Source organism: Myripristis murdjan, chromosome 1 (genome assembly GCF_902150065.1).
Source record: "Myripristis murdjan chromosome 1, fMyrMur1.1, whole genome shotgun sequence".
Classification (NCBI taxonomy): Eukaryota; Metazoa; Chordata; class Actinopteri; order Holocentriformes; family Holocentridae; genus Myripristis; species Myripristis murdjan.
Genome location: NC_043980.1, coordinates 27,363,656 through 27,383,319, shown reverse-complemented (window position 1 = coordinate 27,383,319; position 19,664 = coordinate 27,363,656). Strand labels below are relative to the sequence as shown.

The 19,664-nt window shown below is 39.6% G+C and overlaps 1 protein-coding gene across 2 annotated transcripts in view; it reads left to right on the top strand.

Moving 5' to 3' along the window:
• The window catches only part of tmem131l (transmembrane 131 like), a 44,317-nt gene that overhangs the window by 13,244 nt on the left and 11,409 nt on the right, over positions 1 to 19,664 (top strand). Inside the window, exons 4-15 of one of the 2 annotated variants that reach the window (XM_030054255.1) lie at positions 5,005 to 5,076; positions 8,938 to 9,061; positions 9,173 to 9,289; positions 10,754 to 10,858; positions 12,850 to 12,927; positions 14,701 to 14,854; positions 15,894 to 15,952; positions 16,088 to 16,193; positions 16,280 to 16,382; positions 18,017 to 18,167; positions 18,789 to 18,959; positions 19,075 to 19,141. In XM_030054255.1, the coding sequence (XP_029910115.1) occupies positions 5,005 to 5,076; positions 8,938 to 9,061; positions 9,173 to 9,289; positions 10,754 to 10,858; positions 12,850 to 12,927; positions 14,701 to 14,854; positions 15,894 to 15,952; positions 16,088 to 16,193; positions 16,280 to 16,382; positions 18,017 to 18,167; positions 18,789 to 18,959; positions 19,075 to 19,141 (1,307 nt within the window). Of the gene's footprint in view, positions 1 to 5,004; positions 5,077 to 8,937; positions 9,062 to 9,172; positions 9,290 to 10,753; positions 10,859 to 12,849; positions 12,928 to 14,700; positions 14,855 to 15,893; positions 15,953 to 16,087; positions 16,194 to 16,279; positions 16,383 to 18,016; positions 18,168 to 18,788; positions 18,960 to 19,071; positions 19,142 to 19,664 lie in introns of both variants that reach the window. The other variant, XM_030054248.1, reaches the window with a different exon arrangement.

Genomic DNA, 19,664 nt, shown 5'->3' with positions numbered 1-19,664 from the left:
AATGTATACTAACTTTGGCATGTGTAAAACTTTTTTTTATTGTGTGCGCCTAAAGCAGTATGGTGCTTGGGGATTCTGGTCTTTTGCACAGCCCAATAACAGGTTCATTGTTTCACCTTTATATACATGCAAATCTAGCAGTTATTTCCATGCAGTTATTTGAGACTGTTTTATGAGCTGCATCCCAGCAGTGGTAAAATTTGTCAGGCAGTCCTTTATAGCTACAGTATCTCAACACATACAGTAACTTCCACAGTTCCCCATTCATGGCTGAAACTGTAACCATGCGCTTTATAACCATATTCTGCTTTCCTTCTCTCCTGAGATACAGTAAAATGTTTGTTAGTGTCTTAATGGCAAAGTACTTCCCATTAGTAGATTGTTAAAAAATATAGTGGTTTAAATAATTATGAAACTGATGAAATGATTATGGTGCAACTGGACTGAATGTTTGAACTATTCAGAAATAACATGAAACTTGACAGAACACAACATGAATATTATTTTCCTGAATTGTCAGGGCAAGTCTTGAAATAGAGACAGTATGGATTGTGGAAAAATAAAATTTTAAACTGCTCAACTGAAAGGATTATGCTTGCTTAATGAAGAATGTCTAAACAGGAAATCCACACACTACATAGATAAGTGTATTTTCTGTTGCCCAACTTGATGGTATATTCATTTATCAGCACTTTTGCACAGATAAGTAATCTGACGTGTCATGGGCAGGCTAGCTTGAGCAGGAACATAGATTTCATAATCCTATTGCATTTATCTCTAAAAGTTAATGGACTTAGACTATCTATCTATTTTTTCTAATATTCCTGACTCTTGATACCTAGGATTGTTTTGAAATGTATCAAATTTAAGACAAGGCCTTTGCATTGTGCAGTAAGTATTACATAGAACTAAATTACTTCCTTATTGGTTGTTTCGTGTGTGTGTGTGTGTGTGTGTGTGTGTGTGTGCGTGCGTGTGTGCGTGCGCGTGCATGCGCGTTTGGGCATGCGGTCACTTGTCTCAGAGAAATGTGCAGCTTGTATTTGAACTCAGTACTGAGCTTATCTGTAGTCTTTGAACATTGATTTCAGTGGAATTTAGACAGTCTGGCCCAAACATTACCAAGAGCCTCGACCACCAGCCTCCCCACTGTCTCAGTAACAGCACCGTGAGCAGAACATGAATTGTTTAAGTCACATCCTGTCTTATCCCTCTGCCTGCCATTTTTTATGCTGCAGCATTGCAGACCAGTGTTGTAACTTGCTAGTTGGCCTAGCGATGCAGATCCTGGCTTGTTATAAGTAGCTGTGGCAGTTGGCTATCAGTGGCTGGTATGAGGAGTTGTTTCTAGTATGATTAATCACTCCAGCTTAATTCTTATGATATTCTATCCACTGATAATGGTCAGCAAAAGCTCTTACAGGATGAGACCCTCAAGACCACCCGGAATGTGTATTTGAACCGGATTTAGACCTCTCAGCTTGTTTGTGTGTGTTTTAGGGGAGGTGTATCTGAAGGAGAAGTTGGCATGTTTTATGTATCTGTTGCCAGAAATGAAGAGAACTGCACAGCAGAAATGAAAACGGAGAAACCAGTGCTCTTGGCTCACTTATGAGTCATTTCAACACAGGAATATGGAGTGCAGTACATGAGTCAGAGAGCTATAATGTTGCTAGTCAGGCCTCAGTAGTTGAGGATGTACTTTAGGACGTTAGCTCTTTACCACCACACTTCTGCTCACTGTACTTTTTCTTTCTTACTTTCTCATCTCTGTTGGTGTGCGTGCATGATGTAGTGCTAAGTATTTTGAGGCCTAGGACACACCAGTCCAACTTCAAAGAGCAAACGGTGACTGAGGCAGGCAGTCCAACTGGTTTGCGTTCCCTCACATCTCCTGCTAAAAGTTGTCCACAAATGCACCACGCAGACTGCAGCTGACGGTCGAGATGCACACACACACTGTGCCTGCAAGAGAGGAAATGAGGCAGTAGTCACAAAATATTAGACCGGAAGCATCAGGGTCATGGAAAGATAAAGAAACAAACTAGCACTTGCCATTCATTTTTACACCACTCTGAGTTAGAGTTCTCATCGGGCCTGAAAATTAAGACCCGACCCGACCCGGGCCGGACTGGGCCAGCCCGAGGCCCGACCCGACCCGACTAATTAGCCGAACTTTAGGCCCGACAGCCCGATAAAGCCCGGAAGAAAAAAACAAAAAAAAACGCCAAATTCGCCATTATTTAGCAGAGCCGGTCGGCCGGGGCACCATCAGTCGGTATCAGGTGGGCCGGCCGCCTGATACCGATATTATTTGTTATCCCCATACTTTCACAAAGTGCTGAAAAGGCCCTCAAATTTTGTTGTACATTCAAAAATAAGAAGAAAAAAAAGGTTTTCTTACGTAATTGCTCAGAATTATAAATTGTGCAGACAGAAATCTTTACCTGTTGAAAGCCATGACAGGGCAGTGACAGTCTACTGACTGAGAGTGAGCTGGCTGTCCACTCCCAAAATCCATACACCTTTTCTCCAGCGCAGGGAGCGTTGACACCCATGTATTTTTGTGATGAAAGGGAATTAAGTCTGGAAGCCTACAGAGAAGTGACTGTCAAACAGTGGTATTTTTGCCAAGGCAGTCTATATTAATATGTAGATTACATTGTTACACTTGTTTACCTCTGTCAGTCAACAGCTGCATCAGTCCTCTGTCAACTGGATTCAGCCATGTTTTCACACACAAATACACACACAGCAGCTGGGTGCTTGTACTGTGAGGCACCTCTCCACATAGCTTGTTAGCACAGGGCGTCACACCCCCTGTCACTGTTAACAACACTGGAGCTCCAAAAGGGGCCACAGTGACCTCCTACAATGAGGATACAGAGAGGAGTTCAGGCCTGCTTGTCCATTGGGTTTGTCTCAATTTCTGTAAGCCTGTGAATGTTTAAAGTGAAAGTGTTCTGAATCACCCATTTATATCCTTTCACTATAAACTGTCGTGTTAGGTCTGACATTTGATACAGTTTCCTGTTTTAACTGTGTAACTTGTGGTTGATTGCTTATTTTCCGTGTCACTTTTGTTGGTAGCAGGAAAAGCGCATAACATCTATATGCACCTGCTGTGTTGGTTGACTGTGGAAAGTCTCACTGTTTGTTGTCTGTGTGATCTTTAAGGCATGACTTTCTCAAGAAACTGCAAAGATAGAATGGTCATTTTGCGGTGTACTGTATATCATCTGAAATTAAAGTAGATGTTGCCAACGTGAAACAATAGCTTTGAAGAGGTTTATGACTTCTCTTTAAATTACAAAATTACACTATACTGCAAGGTTGTTGAAAGCAAGTGGTAGTCCAACATGAGCAAGCTATGTTTCCTTAGACCCAGTAGCTGACATTCTCTCTTAAATGGACAAACCCTGACTAAAGCCTCTCCAGATGGCATTAGTTTTTACGGCTGCAGCTATGATTTTCTATTTGTTCAATGAGCTTTCGTCTATAAAATGTCAAAAATGATGCCAAATGCTTATCACAAGTTAAGAGAGCCCAGAGTGGTGCATAAAATTGCTAACTTTGGCCCACCAGCAGCTAAAATGTTTTTTTTTTTTTTTTTTTTTTTTTTTTTAATTAATTAATTAATTTATTTTTGTAACGATACAAAATGGCACAATGTGAGCCAATCTCAGTGAAACAATGAAACGATGTATTATCAAGATTTTGTCATCAAGTAATCGATTAGTAAAGTCATTGTTGCAGCAAAAATATAATTACCAATAGGGGTCAGTGAATTTTTCCCCCATGCACACAAGTAATTTGACTTGTGGAGGAATGTTTGTTTACCACCCTCAGAATGTTTGTTTACCACCCTGAGAATGTTTGTTTACCACAACTAAATTACTTCACCCACATATGTGGATGAAATAATTTACTTGGGGATTGTGGTAATCCAGGGACTCTGTGATGACACGACTCTGAATTGTTGGACTTCATTATGGGCTTGCCTCTTACCCTCAGTTGCTACCCCGTGCAGCGCTTTGGCTGTTTAAAGCTTTCTGAATGTTTGACATATTCAGCACATTTTGGAGAGTGGCGTCTCACCAGGACATGGTGAGTGCATCCTGTAATGCTGGTTTACTCACATGTTCAGCTTGGTCAGGCTTGTTTCAAGCCCTGGGGTCTGTTGTATAAATTCCACACTAAAGGTTGTCAAGTGCACAAAAGAACAAAATATGTACACATAGTGATTGTTGTTTATTTGGTGAATGGATATTTGGAGTAATTTTTGGTATTACAAAGAAAATACAATTAACAGGGAAACACAGCACCCCAGATTACTTATGGATGGAATATTGTTAAATAAAAAAAATTTAATTAAATTTAAAAAAAAAAATGTTGGCCCTATGAGCGCTGGGATAGGCTCCAGCACCCCCCCCGTGACCCTAGTGAGGATAAGCGGTTTAGAAGATGAATGAATGAATGTTGGGAACAGAATCTAACTTGCTACACTTCTTTTTACATACTTAAAAAATTACTGACTCGACTATGAGTTATTGACTCAATTTGGAAATTCCTTTGAGTGAAACTACTTCTCATTTTATTTCTGATTTTTGACATTTTCAAGATTAAGTTTTGTTGGAGTTCAGTTCAGTTACAATTTATGATAACAATGTCACAATATCTATAGAAAATTTGCGGGGAAGAAAATAATAATGCTATCAGTCAAATTAATTTTGGCAAATTAAATTTTGACAAATTAATTATACCCTGTAAGTTTAGGTAGAGTCTGCAACCGTGTGTGTGTGTGTGTGTGTGTGTGTGTGTTGGGGAAGGGTGACAAAGCAAGAATGGAAAAAATAGATATGATTAAACAGGTGCTGGATTATTTACATAATATCATAATATTATCTAATGCCTATTATTAGCAAGATCATCAACTTGATCATCAATACCAGCATACTGCAACACCCCTACTAAGTATGGTTTTATTTTTCTCCTCTTCACCAGCTCTTCTCCATACCCTCGGGAGAATGGAAGGCCCCTGCATTTCCAGCCCCCCGCTCTGGAGTTTGGAACACAGTGAGTACCAGTCTAACTCTCTGATTTACTAGACTTACTATTCCCCAACTGGCAACACAGTTATTTTGCATGCTTAGGTCTTCCATGTGCAAGTGAAGCTACTGAATGATAAACACGCATACTGACAACTATGGAGTTGTTAATGCTAAAAAAAACAAAAAAAAAACTAACAACCGCCCTAGAGTGGAAGTACTTCCAGTGCATTGCAGAGGTTTATGTCATCAAATGAATAACTGACAGATCTAATAAACAGAAGCTGCTATGCAGATGTTCTTCCCTTTATTCTGATGATGATAAAGCTTCTAATTCCACATGCTCAATATGTAGTACATGGCTAAAATTGACATCACTTTGCCATCTCAGACTTAGAGCGTGATGTGGAAAACAGTCCTTCACTACCATGCTGGTTAAAGTCCACAGTCCTGAGTTAACCTTTGTTTCTAGCAAGTATCACAAAAATGCCACAAAGTCAGGCAACATTGCAAGCAACTTTCACGATGATAAATGCTACAGAAACGCAGGAGGGTTTCATAAAGCAGAGGGCCCTTGAAACAATCCCAGCAGAATCCTAAAGAACAGGCAGGATAACCTAATATGGCAGCGAGCTCTCTTTCCCAGCAGCCAGGCTCTTAACTGCGGAGGGTTGACCTCTGTCTAAAAGGTGAAGAACTCAACTGTTTGCCTCTGTGCTCCCAAAACAACCAGAATAGCAGAAAGATTGCTGTGGTTGGACAGCAGCAGCGCAAAAAGCAAAAGCTTGCAGTCAGCACACACTTTATGGCAAATTGTTGGACTTGTTTCCATCCTTCATTTCTGGACTCTGTTTCCATATTAATGTTCTGGATGAGGTCCAATTTAAAAGAATTAACATTTTCTTATGTTTTACTGTGTTTTGTGTCACCATCAAAATGTTGAAAGCATACAGATGACCACAAAAAGCATAATTATTAATTATTATTGCTATACAAATATATATATATATATATATATATATATATATATATATATATATATATATATATATATATACATACACACACACACACACACACACACACACACACACACAGTATATGCTATACTCAGACAGTGAGATAAAATTGCGAGGAGGTGGTGTCATGGCTGCCTATGGAACTGGCTCACTGGTCTTTACTAATGATGTTACTTAAGATGTCTACAGTAGGCTGAAAGTCTACAGAGTGATCTTTACCTGCCCATGTAAAAATAAGCTCATCAAATGGAATTGACAATACAGCAATACTATGCACAGTAAGCATACAGTGCACCTGACCAAGTAGGCCACCAGGAAGAACAAACAAGTAGTAACTGAAGGAGGCTGCAGCTAGAGTTTAGCATTTCTAACCCTAACCCTGTATTGAAGGGTCACTGACTTGAAGCATTTATTGTGCATCAGTGGTTTGTCACCAAATGCAAATCTAATTTGCCTTAAGTTATGTGTTAAAGGTGTTGCCAGGCCTGAACATAACAAGTGATGCTGTTCCAACATGGTTTAATATCTATGCAAAAAATATTCAAATAAATACACTGAGATAAGCTGACTGTTTATTTTATATTCAAAACTATAACCCTGTCTGCAGAAAAATGGGACTTATAGTAAAGGCTGTGCATCTTTACCTAATGATATTTATTCATAATACACTGCCCCATTACCAAGGTGCCACAAAGCAGTAAAAGTGGTACCTTTGTGTGTCCCTGCAGAGAGAGGCAGTCATGTACAAACAAACCACCATTGACTGCTTACTTATTACATCAGGGTTTCTCCTCGCCCAGATTCCACGTGCTTCCTGGTGTTCACTGTGTCCAACCCAGTATAAACACAACGCACTGCCTGTCTCAGGTTTTGGCCTGCTCCTGTGCATGGCTTAGCGGTAGAGGAGGGGGGAAGATGGTAGATGAAATCTGTAATATCTGTACACAGAACTAGGAAGAATTCCACCTTATTGTAGCTTTGCACCTCTTTGTATTAGTGCAGATGTGGACACAGAATAGATAAATGACTGCCATGGTTATAATTTGAAGTCATAAACACAGAAGTCAACTAAAGACAGTGAAATAACAAGCTCTTCTACTCGTTGTCGTAATATATTGCATAACAATATTCCTGATACTTTACCAGTGTTGTGTTGAAACAGCAGTACTCCAGGAACATACAACCTTGTGTATGATGTGCATTCTTCCTAGTATTTTTAGTCCAGCGTTTCCCATTATTAAAAAATGCAGACGTTCCCATCCTACTCATGTATGGCTGGTCAAATGCCAGCATTCCAGATGCTGGATGAAGCACATTTTCTCTGTAGTCTCTGTTTTTATGGTTAACCCACAAATCAGTTTAATGTAATGTATTTTCACATTAGTGAAAATGTCCACCATTTAGCCTCTTTAGTGTGAAATTCTTGCAACAAAACTGAATGATTTCCTCTATCCTGCTTCACAGCAAGTTACTAGTGCAGGTCTCCAGTGTGTTCTTCTTTCCTTGATTGTTGACATGTACTCTTTGATAAATGTGATCATTATTTGAATTGAGCCACTCAATGTTCACAGTTTTGATGCCAAACCAAAGAAATCAGCCTTTGAAACCAAAGCCTTTGACACCAAGGCCTTCATTTTTAAAACTGTGATAGTAGATTCTACATTGAAAGGTTACATCTATGCAAAAGAGGAAGTGTGAATGCAGTGAAAAAATAAACCTAACTCATAAAATTGTGCTTAAGATTTTGGTCGGGCAAGTTTCTCTCTACAAATCCCAGTCAACCTGTTATTTTGCACATGTTAAAGATCCACGACTCCCACCCACTTAACTCCCAAAATTAGCCATAAATGGTTAATAAAATACTGCATGAATACTGGTATGCTTGTAAATGTTTGCCATTCCATTCCTCTGTGTTATAAATGGCAACTCCACAACACAAAATCAAAAATAGAAATTGGAGACCAAAATTGAAGTTCCTGTGGGAGAGGGTAAAACTGTTGTTTGGTGTTCTTTTGTAGATTGGGTATCACTAACAAAAGAAATGGGGGAAACATGTCACTGTTGTAAGAGATTACAATGTAATTGGCCAAACCCAAAAAGCTAATCATCATGTTAATGTCTAGCAAGGCCTATTTGCAGGCCTCATTGCTTCCATTATTATTTGTCTGGCGTTTATCTCTAACTATGGTGCCTTTCTCTGATTAAAGAGGAATGAATTGCTCATATCCGTGACTTATCTGTTGACAAAGAGCTAAATTGCTTTCCCATAGTGATAGAATGCAAAACACTGTAGGCCTATTCAGTGGCAGTCTTCTCCATAACCATGACAGTATATGTGTGTTATTACCATGTTTACCCCTATTTGTGAACACCCACACATAGTCACACAACCAAGAACATGTTGCATATGAATACAAACATGAATGTTTTCACAGTAACATGTTTCCAAGTTATACCCAGTGCCATATAACCAAATTTAAGTCAACAGTCTTTTGTACTATTAACTCCTTATAGTTGCTCTAGTAGACACTGCCAAGTGGTTTGGAGAGCTGAACACCAACTCAAAAATATTTCTTGGTCAGCTGTGATATTAGTATGATAAATAAATTTGAGTCATAACTAAGAATATAAAATAACAGAAATAGTCAGTGACTGTCATTGCCATTGCTGGTCTTCTGCAGTTGATGGAAGCTACATACTATATTTTCGTAGCTCCAAAATTGACATTTTTTGCTCCACAAAAAATGTGGGTGAATGCGTCTAGATTTTTAGCTTGAGTGCCATTGCACTTCATGGGTCAAAGCTTAGTGGAAAACCTTTTTTATTATTATTATTATTTCTGATTATCTGACTCTGCCATGTTTTCATAGGCCACTGGGGCTGCCAAGAGCTGAAACCATATATATACACAACCCCAGTCAAGAACTCCCTGTGACACTGCTGTCAATGTTTACATCCAGCAGGCATTTTCACATGCCTTCCTTCCACAGAAGGGTAAGAGTGTATGTGTGCAAAGTATCCACAAGTTGTGATGCTTATCATTATTTCCTGTGTCCTGTATTATATAAAAACAGCTTACCATTTTGTGTTTCTTCTCTATCCTAGGTGATCCCACCCAGAGGGAAGGCCTCTTTTAAACTCATCTTCCTCCCATCCAAGGAGGGCAATGTAGAAAACTCATTATTTATAAACACATCAGCCCATGGGCTGCTATCATACCAGGTCAGTTCCACAAATACATTGCCTGTAGCCTTGAGCCTTTTTCTGTTGGGAAAAGGTTGAACTTCCACATCATTTTGCCTGTGCTTAATGAAGCCTTTACCCACAAAGCTTCGAGCAATTTGCAGACTTAAAGCATCTACTGTATATGAGAAGATAACAGTGATGGCAAACTCTTGGCTACTTGAAGAGAGTTTGATATTGTTTTTGATATTTAGCTCACTGATGCCTGTAGCTTGAAAAAGCTAGCCTCACATAATTTTGATTATGTTCCCCCATGTTCTGATATCACAAACTGCAATGTCTTTCATGTTCCAGTGTGGTTGAAGTTCTTGACAGTGGCCTGTTGTGTGTTAGGCTAATGAGCAACAGTTGACTCTAGGCAATACAGTGTCAGTCCTAGGAAACTTAACCTCTATTGAGTTCATCTTTTTTCAACCTCATTGGTATTAAACCAAATCAGCATAAACAACAGCAACAAACTTGGGATGCTGGAATTTTATCAAGTATTAGGTGGTGTGATTTGTGCCTTGTCAAGTTAAACCTGTATTGCACCATTTCAGATGCCAAGTGACAATAATTAGCTTTGTTATTAGCAAGTGAACATGCCTAGCCACGCACGCACACACACTCATACTCAGCTACACCCCTAAAGTAACAAAGGCAATTAAAGTTGTTAGTTTCTTGCATGATAATTTAAACAGTACATTTGTGTTCTATTTTTCTCTGAAACTTTGTAGGCCTTTTTATTTTTATACAAGCATTCAGGTTTTCCATTATTTCCATTTTCTTGAAAATAAAAATCAAGGGGTCATTCTCCTGTGTCAGTGTGTAGTTCACACTGTTTTTTGTCTGTGCAACGGGTCACAGGTCGATGACTATACAGAAGTATTCTGCTAACACGTTTTCCTGAATAGCAAGCCTTAGTTTTAGTTCTTCAATACTCTACTTTGTAGGCTGCATTCAGGGAACCAGCAGGTCCTTTTAAAGAGTCTGAAAATATTACAATTCAAAGTCTTAAAAAGTATCAACATGTTTTCAACACTCATCAGAGATTTATTTTTTTCAGTGACAGGTATGTTTGTACACATGTTCACTCTAAGATTTAAACAGAACAGTAAATAGTGTAATATGCAAATCAGTTCACAGTAATCTCAGTCAGAAATAGGCTGGTTTTGCCTGTATAATTTACACATTAAAAACTTCTTAGAAAGTCTAAATTTGGCTTTCTGAAACCTGAAGAAACCATGTGTAGATTGCAGCCTTATTTTAAATGATTGCATTGAATTTGCTTATTCAGGCTATACTGTAAACCTCTCTCTTTGTCATTATCAAAGACAAAATAGCAGTAGTGTAACCCAGTGTCACTAACCCTGTTAGTGACACTGCTGTTGTTTACATGTTGACTGCCTGCCACTGATAGGATGCACATGATGTTGAGAATGCTACATGCTATTTCTTTTCCAGGTATTTGGTGTGGGAGTCCACCAGGGTTCATTAAAGTCTGTCCAAAGAAAGGATAGTCTGCTAATATTCCCTCACATCCAGAGCATTAAGCTGACCCAAACTCAGGTATGTATTTAAATGGCCTAGCTCTGTTCCCACTGGTTTGGACAGGCTCCACAGCGAGGGGGATGACATATCATCATTAGAAACAGCTGACTTTACCCATCCTGCAAGCCCTGATAAACAAGCAGCCTTATACATGCACACAAAAGCGTTGTGGAAAAACACTCACAAGCAAGTGCTACTGTGAAATTACAGAAAGCGTGTGTAATCAGCATGGAGCGTGTCACAAAAATTCATGCAAGATGTTTCTTGGCTTGCCTTCAAACAAAATATCAATGTTTGTTTGCAGAACATAACCACATATAATCAGTTTTAAAATAAAGATGTCTACATATTATTAAAACAGTTCCAAACTCATAAAAATACATATTAAAATAGACAAAGTAGCATGAAATTTCAGAATCAAACAAAAGGAGTGAAAGTGTGTGTGTTGGAAGCTATCTCCTCGCCTCCGCAACAGGAAGTGGGGTGGCAGTTGCAAAATGTCAGCTTAGCTGAGTGCAGCATGAGCGTGGTTCTCACAATCAGTCAGACTGCTGCTTATGACGAATGCAGGTCTTTTCCTCTCACTTGTGACCCCCCCATGTTTCACTGTATGCCACTTAACAGCAAGTGTTTCTGTCACAAGCTTAACACCATCAACCCCTGCTTAAAAAGCTCAAAATTTCCTTTTAACGTTTTGTACTGCTCTGAAGAAATTGTGACATTTTTGTGTGTTCCTATGTCCGTTTCACACACACTTGATTAAAATCCACATGTAACACCAACTGGCTCTGTAAGCTGAGAGAAAGTTTTTTTTGTTGTCGTTTGGTTTTATGGGGTAGACTGTTTAATGGTCACGTGTAAGTCACAGGTCATGGGTTTAAATGTAGAAGTCCTCACAGTGTCAGTGTCCCTCCTGTTTCTGGCAGCCAGCTCTGATTACACCATTTTCATATTGATTAACTGACAACATGTACAAATCCTGCACTCTACAGCCTGAGTTTGACATAATGTGTAGCAGAGTCACACAGCACAGACTAGAAGAGTGTACTCAGTAGACTGCAGGTCTCTACCAAGCATATCCCTTTTTCCAGACGATAGACTACCTTATGCCTTGTTCTCTCTGTATCTCTTTTACTTTATTACACACATTATACTAGTGGTCTGGAACCTATGGCACAGGAGCATTTTTCTCACGCCTTGCTAAAAGTAGTGGCTTCTGACACAAACCACATTTCAAAAAGTTCACAAATGAAAATAGCAAAATTCATAATTACTACTAAGGTCTCTCTTCTGTATATAGCCTGAACTGCTTAGTCATGTTCTTCTTCTCTCTCTCTCTCTCTCTCTCTCTCTCTCTCTCTCTCTCTCTCTCCCTCTCCCTCTCACAGCTGTGAAGGATCAGGCTATTTAACTTATTTTAACCTATAGTAGTTGATCGATCGCATCAGCCTCTGACACTTTTTACAGTGTTATTCTCCTGTGTGTCTGCTCAAAGTTCTGATGACTTTCTCCATCATCAGTGTGTTTTTATAAAGTCGGCCAATAACACAATGCGCAGCTTGGGTTTATTCACCCACAATGGGAGTGAACACGGTCACAACAGGATAAAAAGAATATTATGCTGTTAGAGAGGAGAGAAAGAGAGAGACAGACAAGTGGTTTTAATAACTTTTTTTTTTTTTTTTTTTTTTTTTTTAGGCTGATAGGCCCAGTATTTTGCAAGATTATCTGTGGACAGACACACACACACACACAGTCTCCTCCAGGCTGTTGACATTAGAACACCCTGGCAGTGGTACTCATTTTCATTTGCCCACATATGCAGTTGTTACTTTTCGTTATGGATGCTAAGGATTTTTTCCATGAAATTTCAGTAGAGGCTGACAGAAACACAAGACAGCTGACTTTTTTTTTTTATTATTAGAGTCTTTAAGGTTGACACGTGAATTTTAAATCAAGGCAACACCTGACCACTAACCACACTTTCTGTATCACTGCGTCCCCGGCAGGAAGATGCCTCCAACATCACAATACTTGGCCTACTTCTAGAGTGCAACCTACCCAAGAGTATGTTCAACAATAATCAGGTACTTTATTTCCTCACATTTGTTCATTTAAGTTTATCAGATCGTCCTAGTCATCACAGTTAAGTTGTTTGGATGTTTGAAACTTTTTAGCAATGAAGTAATCATTTTAGTAATATAAAGGTGTTTCAATACAAAGGGGGCTTGACCTCTGAATTTACAGTTAGATACACTGGTCTTACCCACAGAAATGATTCCTGTAATATAATTAAATTCTACAAGTTTTTAATATCACAAATTTAATTTGTCGCTCTCACTTATACATGCAGATAAAATTTCATGAGCTTAATTATGGAGGCATTTACAGGAGGTCCTCAGACGGTAGAGGAAAAACAAGGTGGCGTAGGAGAAAGAGGGCATGTTGCAGACACCGCTGATCACTGCTGCAGTACAAAGCAAGACAGTTCACCGCGTACCTACCACGTATTTTTACAGTGTGTCATCCTAAACTGACTTTATGGTTTGGGTTCATACATTGTAAAAGTGAAGCTGAGCTGTTCATGCTGTTCTCGTCACACCCACTACACTGGGCAGAGGGCCAGCTTGTGTAGATCTGAAACAGGCGGCAGGGTTTGGCATCTGACGACAGAATCTTTTCCTCCAGAAACCCTCAAGGAGTTTGAGATCTCTTGCCAGGCATTTAATTGCTTTCTCAGGAGACTTTATAATTGACTTGGAGCTCCCAGTGCTCAGGTGGAGTGAGACGGATGCGGCAATAGAAGGCTGCTGACGAACCAGCCTTATCGTCATAATCACACAAACAAATCATCATGTTTGTTTGTGTGAGTATCTCTGGCTGTGACCGTTGGGCTTGTATCGAGAATCCACACCTCCTCCTCAATTATTTTTAACTCCTCTTCCAAGCCTCTACAAACAAAACTGAAAACTGGCCTTGGATCAGTGTTTATACTGCTCACAGTTGAAATGAGCCTTATAGGAAGTAAGCAGTGGCCTCGGTTTCAAGGGATTAGATTTGCTGTTGCAGGCCTGAGCCCTGGTGGCACCAAGCCAGGGAATCTGTCTACAGGTTGTCAAGTTGTGATTCACCCACTGAGACAAGCCCTGGTTTGCACTGAGATTTGCACTCCCCCAACTGATCTGTCAGCTTCAAGAGAGTGTTAGTCACAAGGATGGGGAGTGGGAGGTCACCGCCCGCCTGTTTCTGCCTATAGATGTATGCGTCTGACTTTACAGCTGTCTATCAACAGATATGAAGATACTTCACTCTGAACAAAGTGTTCCTCTACTGTATTTCTTCACCTTCATTTTACTTTTATCCCTACACCTAAGCGCCTTAGTAGATCTGCCAGCTTGGATGTTTTGTTTTGTGTATATTATTTAATTTACACTTTTGATGTGCAAGAAGCATTGTTGTACCGCACAGAGGTAACTCATAGTCAATTTTATTTTGTCTTTTTTTTTTTTTTTTTTTTTTTTTTTTTTTTTTTTGTTAAAGTGATCCCATATCTGATTTAGCTGTATGCTGGTTTGTGTATATGTTCTCGAAGTATATTTTATTTTAATGGGTTCTGAGGAAGAAGAGCTGACACCTATGTGTACAGCTAATGGTGATCCTTACAAACAAAAAAACAGCCTCTCTTTCTGTTTCGCGTGTCTTTCTCTTTCTTTCCCCTCAATCTTGATTGTTTTCTTTCTTTTATCATTCTTCAATCTCCAATGACTCTTCATTCCACCCGTTCTTTTTCTCAACCCACCACCCCACCCCACCCCCTCTCTCTGGTGCGTGACTGGTATGCCTTTCCTGTCCTGTCCCAGGGGTCCTGCCTCCAGAGTGAAGAGCGCCTCAGTCTGCAGATTAATCTGTCTGAGAGAGGTGACCGACCCACCGACCTGGACAAGCTCAAGCCTTACGTCATTGAGCACATCTTGGTGCTGCTGGTGACCCCTGCTGCTGGACGGGGTGCAGTGGGTGGGTTTCTTTTACCTGTCAGTCACAACCCAAGAGGCACTTTGCTTTACAATGTTGTATAGCTTTGCTAAATAAAACAAACAATTAGGGTTGGAATTATTTGTTTTTAATCAAGCAACAGTCAGGTCAAGATGTAGGATCACATGATCGTCCTTGATTTTAATCTAGTGCACAAACAGAAGCACATTTATCAAGCTCAAGATCAGAACATTGGTGCTCATTCAGCCTCCACTATAATTACTCCAGTAAATGCCTCTTCTCTTATCTCACAGACGTCTTGCCGTGCTAGAACACTACAACAGCAGACGTTAGCAGGATTAACAGTGTTTACATTTTTTTTTAAATTTTGGGATCACTTCCATTATTTATGAAGCCCTTCATCACATGCATGTCTCAAATAACTTGTCAAAACATTGCAGTGAACACTGAAACAAAACAAAGTGGAATAAAACAAAATACGAGACAACAAAAACAAGCACAAGTCACACACAATAGCAATGGACTGTATATAATCTGTTTATATATGATCACTCATACTTGGGGCCTGATACCTAATCATCAAAGTATGCTTTTATAGAATTGTTAAATTTAGTTGTTTATTTTACGTTTATTTTACCAGTAAGTCTTATTGAGATTAAAAATCTCTTTTACAAGAAAAATCTAGCCAAGGTAGCAGCCATACAAAATTCACAACAAATTAAAACACATCATATACAACATGATTACAAAAAAATTCACAATAAAACAGAAAGATAGCCACTCAAACACAGTGGCCTCTCAACAGAAGCAATTATATATCTCCATCACCTTTTTCTTTATGATGCTCTAAAATTTATTTTGCAAATTATTCCATAACCAAGGTGCAGAAAATGCAGTTTTCCCCAGCTCTGTCAAAACCCAGGGTACATTAAAAACAACAATAATAAAAGGTTGGATAAACCATGCTAGAAATACAGCTCATTGATTTTACAGCCATCACATAACCAGCTATAACTCTGTGTGAACCTGTCCTTACAAGTATTTTGTTTGGTCTTTACAGGAGAACCAAAAATAGGTGTTCATATTTTGAATTCCGGAGGCAAGAATCTCTGTGTAAAGGTAAGCTACTGCCCTTGTTTTATTTTTATTTTATCTCTCCCTCTCTCTCTCTCTCACCCTCCCTCTCTCTCACACACACACATCTCCTGTGGGTAACATTATTTTGGCTTTGATACGATGTTCTTATTTCCCCAGGACATGCAGGTGCTATCAAAAGTGGATGCAAGTCTGGAATTTAATCAAGTTCTTCTGATACCAGAAGCAAAAAATTTCACTCAAGTGGCTACCCTCTCCTGCAGAGGTTAATAGACTCATTATATTCCAGATAATTTCTTCATAGCCTGATTAAAAATATTTACGTAACAGTTTTGTTCCTGTTGTTGTCAGGTTCATTGCCAGGCCATGGGAAGAGATGCTTGAGTCACATCAGTCTAAAGATTCTGGGAAACCGCACAGCCAACACCTTCCCTGGACTGCCTGTCACACACAGGTAACACTTCACACTGTGAAAACATGCAGACTGTTTGCCATCTTGCCACATAGGTTGTGGCTAGAAGAGTTCAGAGTTATAGTTTTATTAAACTTTCTCTTGCATGACAGAAATGTTGAGTACATGAGCCAGGTTTGGTCAGACACTTAGCCAACTTTTAATGGCTCATAGATATACAGTGGTGGAAAAAAGTTTTCGGACACTCCATGCATTTGTGAAATATTGCATTAAGAATCACTCTTAGGTCTTCAAGTGCAATTTCTTTTAGTACAGTCACGGCCAAAATACTAAACAAATCCTAAAAAAGCCATTAAAAACTTAAAATTGATTGGTTCCATAAAAATACATAAAAAATTTTGAGTATTGGATCATTTTGGTACCAGTGATGAAAGTCGTTCTTTCTATTAAAAGACAATTTTTGTTGCCAAGCTTTGTGTCTATATAAAGCCAGCACATTTGAAAGTTCTTCCAACACAAAAATGGCTAAAACAGGGAACCTAACACAGGAAACACGCCTGAAGATAAAGATTCTCAGCCAGGAAGGGTACAGCTGCCACCAGATAGCCAGGAAGTGCAGATGCAGTCCTTCAGCAGTTGGATACATATACACAGAAATACAGACAAACCAACAGCTTGGAAGACAAACCAAGATCTGGGCGTCCAAGGGTTTCTTCAGCAATGTCATTCGGCAAAACTGCCGAATGACATCACAGGAGCTTCAGCAGCAGTGGTCAAACCAAACTGGTGTCCAGTGTTCCACCCGCATTGTACGTGGCCAACTTTTAGATCATGGCTTAAGGTCCTACAAGGCTATCAAGAAGCCCCTGATCAATGAGAGACAGAGGCTAGCCCGGCGTCGTTGGGCCCAGACACACAAGAACTGGACCGCCAGGAATTGGAAGAAGATTCTGTGGTCAGATGAGTCCAGTTTCCAGCTTTAGTTTTTTCTTGTAAACAATAAACAAAAAAATATAATTTGTATTTGTTTGTATCTGTCTAATGCAGCCACACCTTTTGAAACATAAAAAAGATTTTTCCACAAATATTTCATGATAATATTTGAGATTGTGTAAAATTTTAAGGGTGTCCAAAAACTTTTTTCCACTACTGTATGTTGTCTTATAGCATGGATTGATTTAAATAATGGGTTAAAGTTATGTCTAAACTTAATTTTAGATGAGTTTGTAGATGGATTTGTCTGTTATTGGTGAATGTTGAATTTCTATTTTCCATCCATTTTCATCTGAAGGTGGCATGCACTACATGCACTGCAGTTAAAAAGATGCCTAGAGATAAATCTGTGCAGTATAAAGTTTGGGTTTATTGGCTGGTGGCTGTTGGGTTCACACAAAATTGTTTTTCAGGGTTCAGTGAGGCTTGGGTTAAACATGTTGTTCTTGTGGCTGGTTGGGTTTGGTTTGGACAAACTTTTATCTGCCTTGGTGTGGTCTAGTTCAAAGTCTCAGGCTTGATTCAAGCTCTGATAGTAGTATCACATATACTCAATAAATGTACCAAATAATTCTGATGAAGGTAAGTCCAACCCAGTAATGTAAATTTCAAACCACACTGGACGCCAGTTAGAAAGTATTATGGAGCACATTTTAATGCTGTTCTTTTTTTGCTGGCTACAGAGGACCGGGGTGGGATTTGTCCAGCCTGTTCCAGGTGAGACAGAGGCAAAGAGACACAGACCAGGTAGAGCTGTGGCTGACCAACCCCGCCCACCTGCCCCTCACAGTCACAAATGCCAGCCTCTCTCAGAAGTTGCAGGGAGTGTTGAAGGTATGTATCACTACATCAGATAATATGATGAAGGTGTGATCACCGTAGCAGCAATGAAGTTATCTCAAGTTAACTATGGCTCACCAAGAGCACGTTCCACTTGTTAAGGCTGAGTCCTGATCGCAGTGTCCTGGGTTTGAATCAAACCTCAGGACATGTGCTGCATGAGCTACACAAACTGCACTCTTACTTTCTTGATTTTATGCATTTCCTGTTGAAACTGGATGTTTTGGTGGAACATAACGCAGGGTGAGGTCATTCTCAAGCGTTAACAAATAAGAGATCAGTTAAGGAGAGAAACACGATTTACTTGAAGGGATATAAGCTGAGGAGCAACATTGTTGAAACATTTTTGGAGGTTTTATTGGTTGCAGTTATGCAATTATGCCCACTAGCGCACGATGAGGTCACCAAGTAAAGATAATGTAAAGATATTCTGTTTTACACAAAGAAGAAGTCATGTTAATTCATATCATGCAGACTTTAGTTTTCTGAGGTTGCACTGTTGCGCCATTAGTGGTCACAAGCTACATTGGGTACCTTGAACCAATTCCTCAGATGAACATCCCATGTTCAGAATTGGATTTGACATTAACTTCTCTGCTACCCTCCACCTGCCAGGTGATGAACTTCAGCAGCCCGCTGACTTTGCCCCAGGGCTGCTGGCGTGTTTTGTCCCTGCAGCTGCTCAACAAAACGCTGCCTGTCAACCTGCTGTCCAGCCTCAGTCTGGAAACCAGCCTGGGACCCGCCCTGCATGTCCCCCTTTATTTCCACTCGACCCTTCCTAAGGTAATCAGCTGACTGGGTTGGACTAGGCGATCACAGAATAGGATGACATTTGGACTGGGAAAAGGTAGCTAGGATAAGATATGGTAATAAATGAAGTGTGTATTCTCTTCAGCAGGGGGAAGTGGTGTTTGTGGCAGAGCGAGAGTGTGGCCGACTCTGCCCACTCAGATTGTCTGAAGCAGGTAGGACATGACACTAATTGCCTTCCCTGTGTGAGACAATGAACATTTAAAAGAATCAAAGGGACATTATGTTGTGGTGGCAGCATTCAATATTTGCATTAGTTCCAGACTTTGGTGCCACTAATATTGAAGCTAATAGGACAATCATGCTACTAAGCTATATACATACTGTGTACTTTTGAACTTTGACAGAGCAGAGATTTGACTATATAACAAAAGACTATTTACATTATGCAAAGAGGTATTTTCCATCCATTTTTTCCATCCAAAAATGTATTTATATTAACCAATTTATGATAAGTTAACAATATAACAAATAACCAATAATTGTGATACCTGGCACGGGCCATAACGTGTTAAACTAAGAAATAAATGGAAGGATGGCAAACCTGTTAACCACTTTGTCAACCACGCCAAAAGTTGCCACACTTGGCACCACTTTAGGCTCACAGCAGTGACATAATGTCACTGAGAAAGACAGTGGATCTTAATTGTTATTTATAAGTTTATTCATGTATTTATT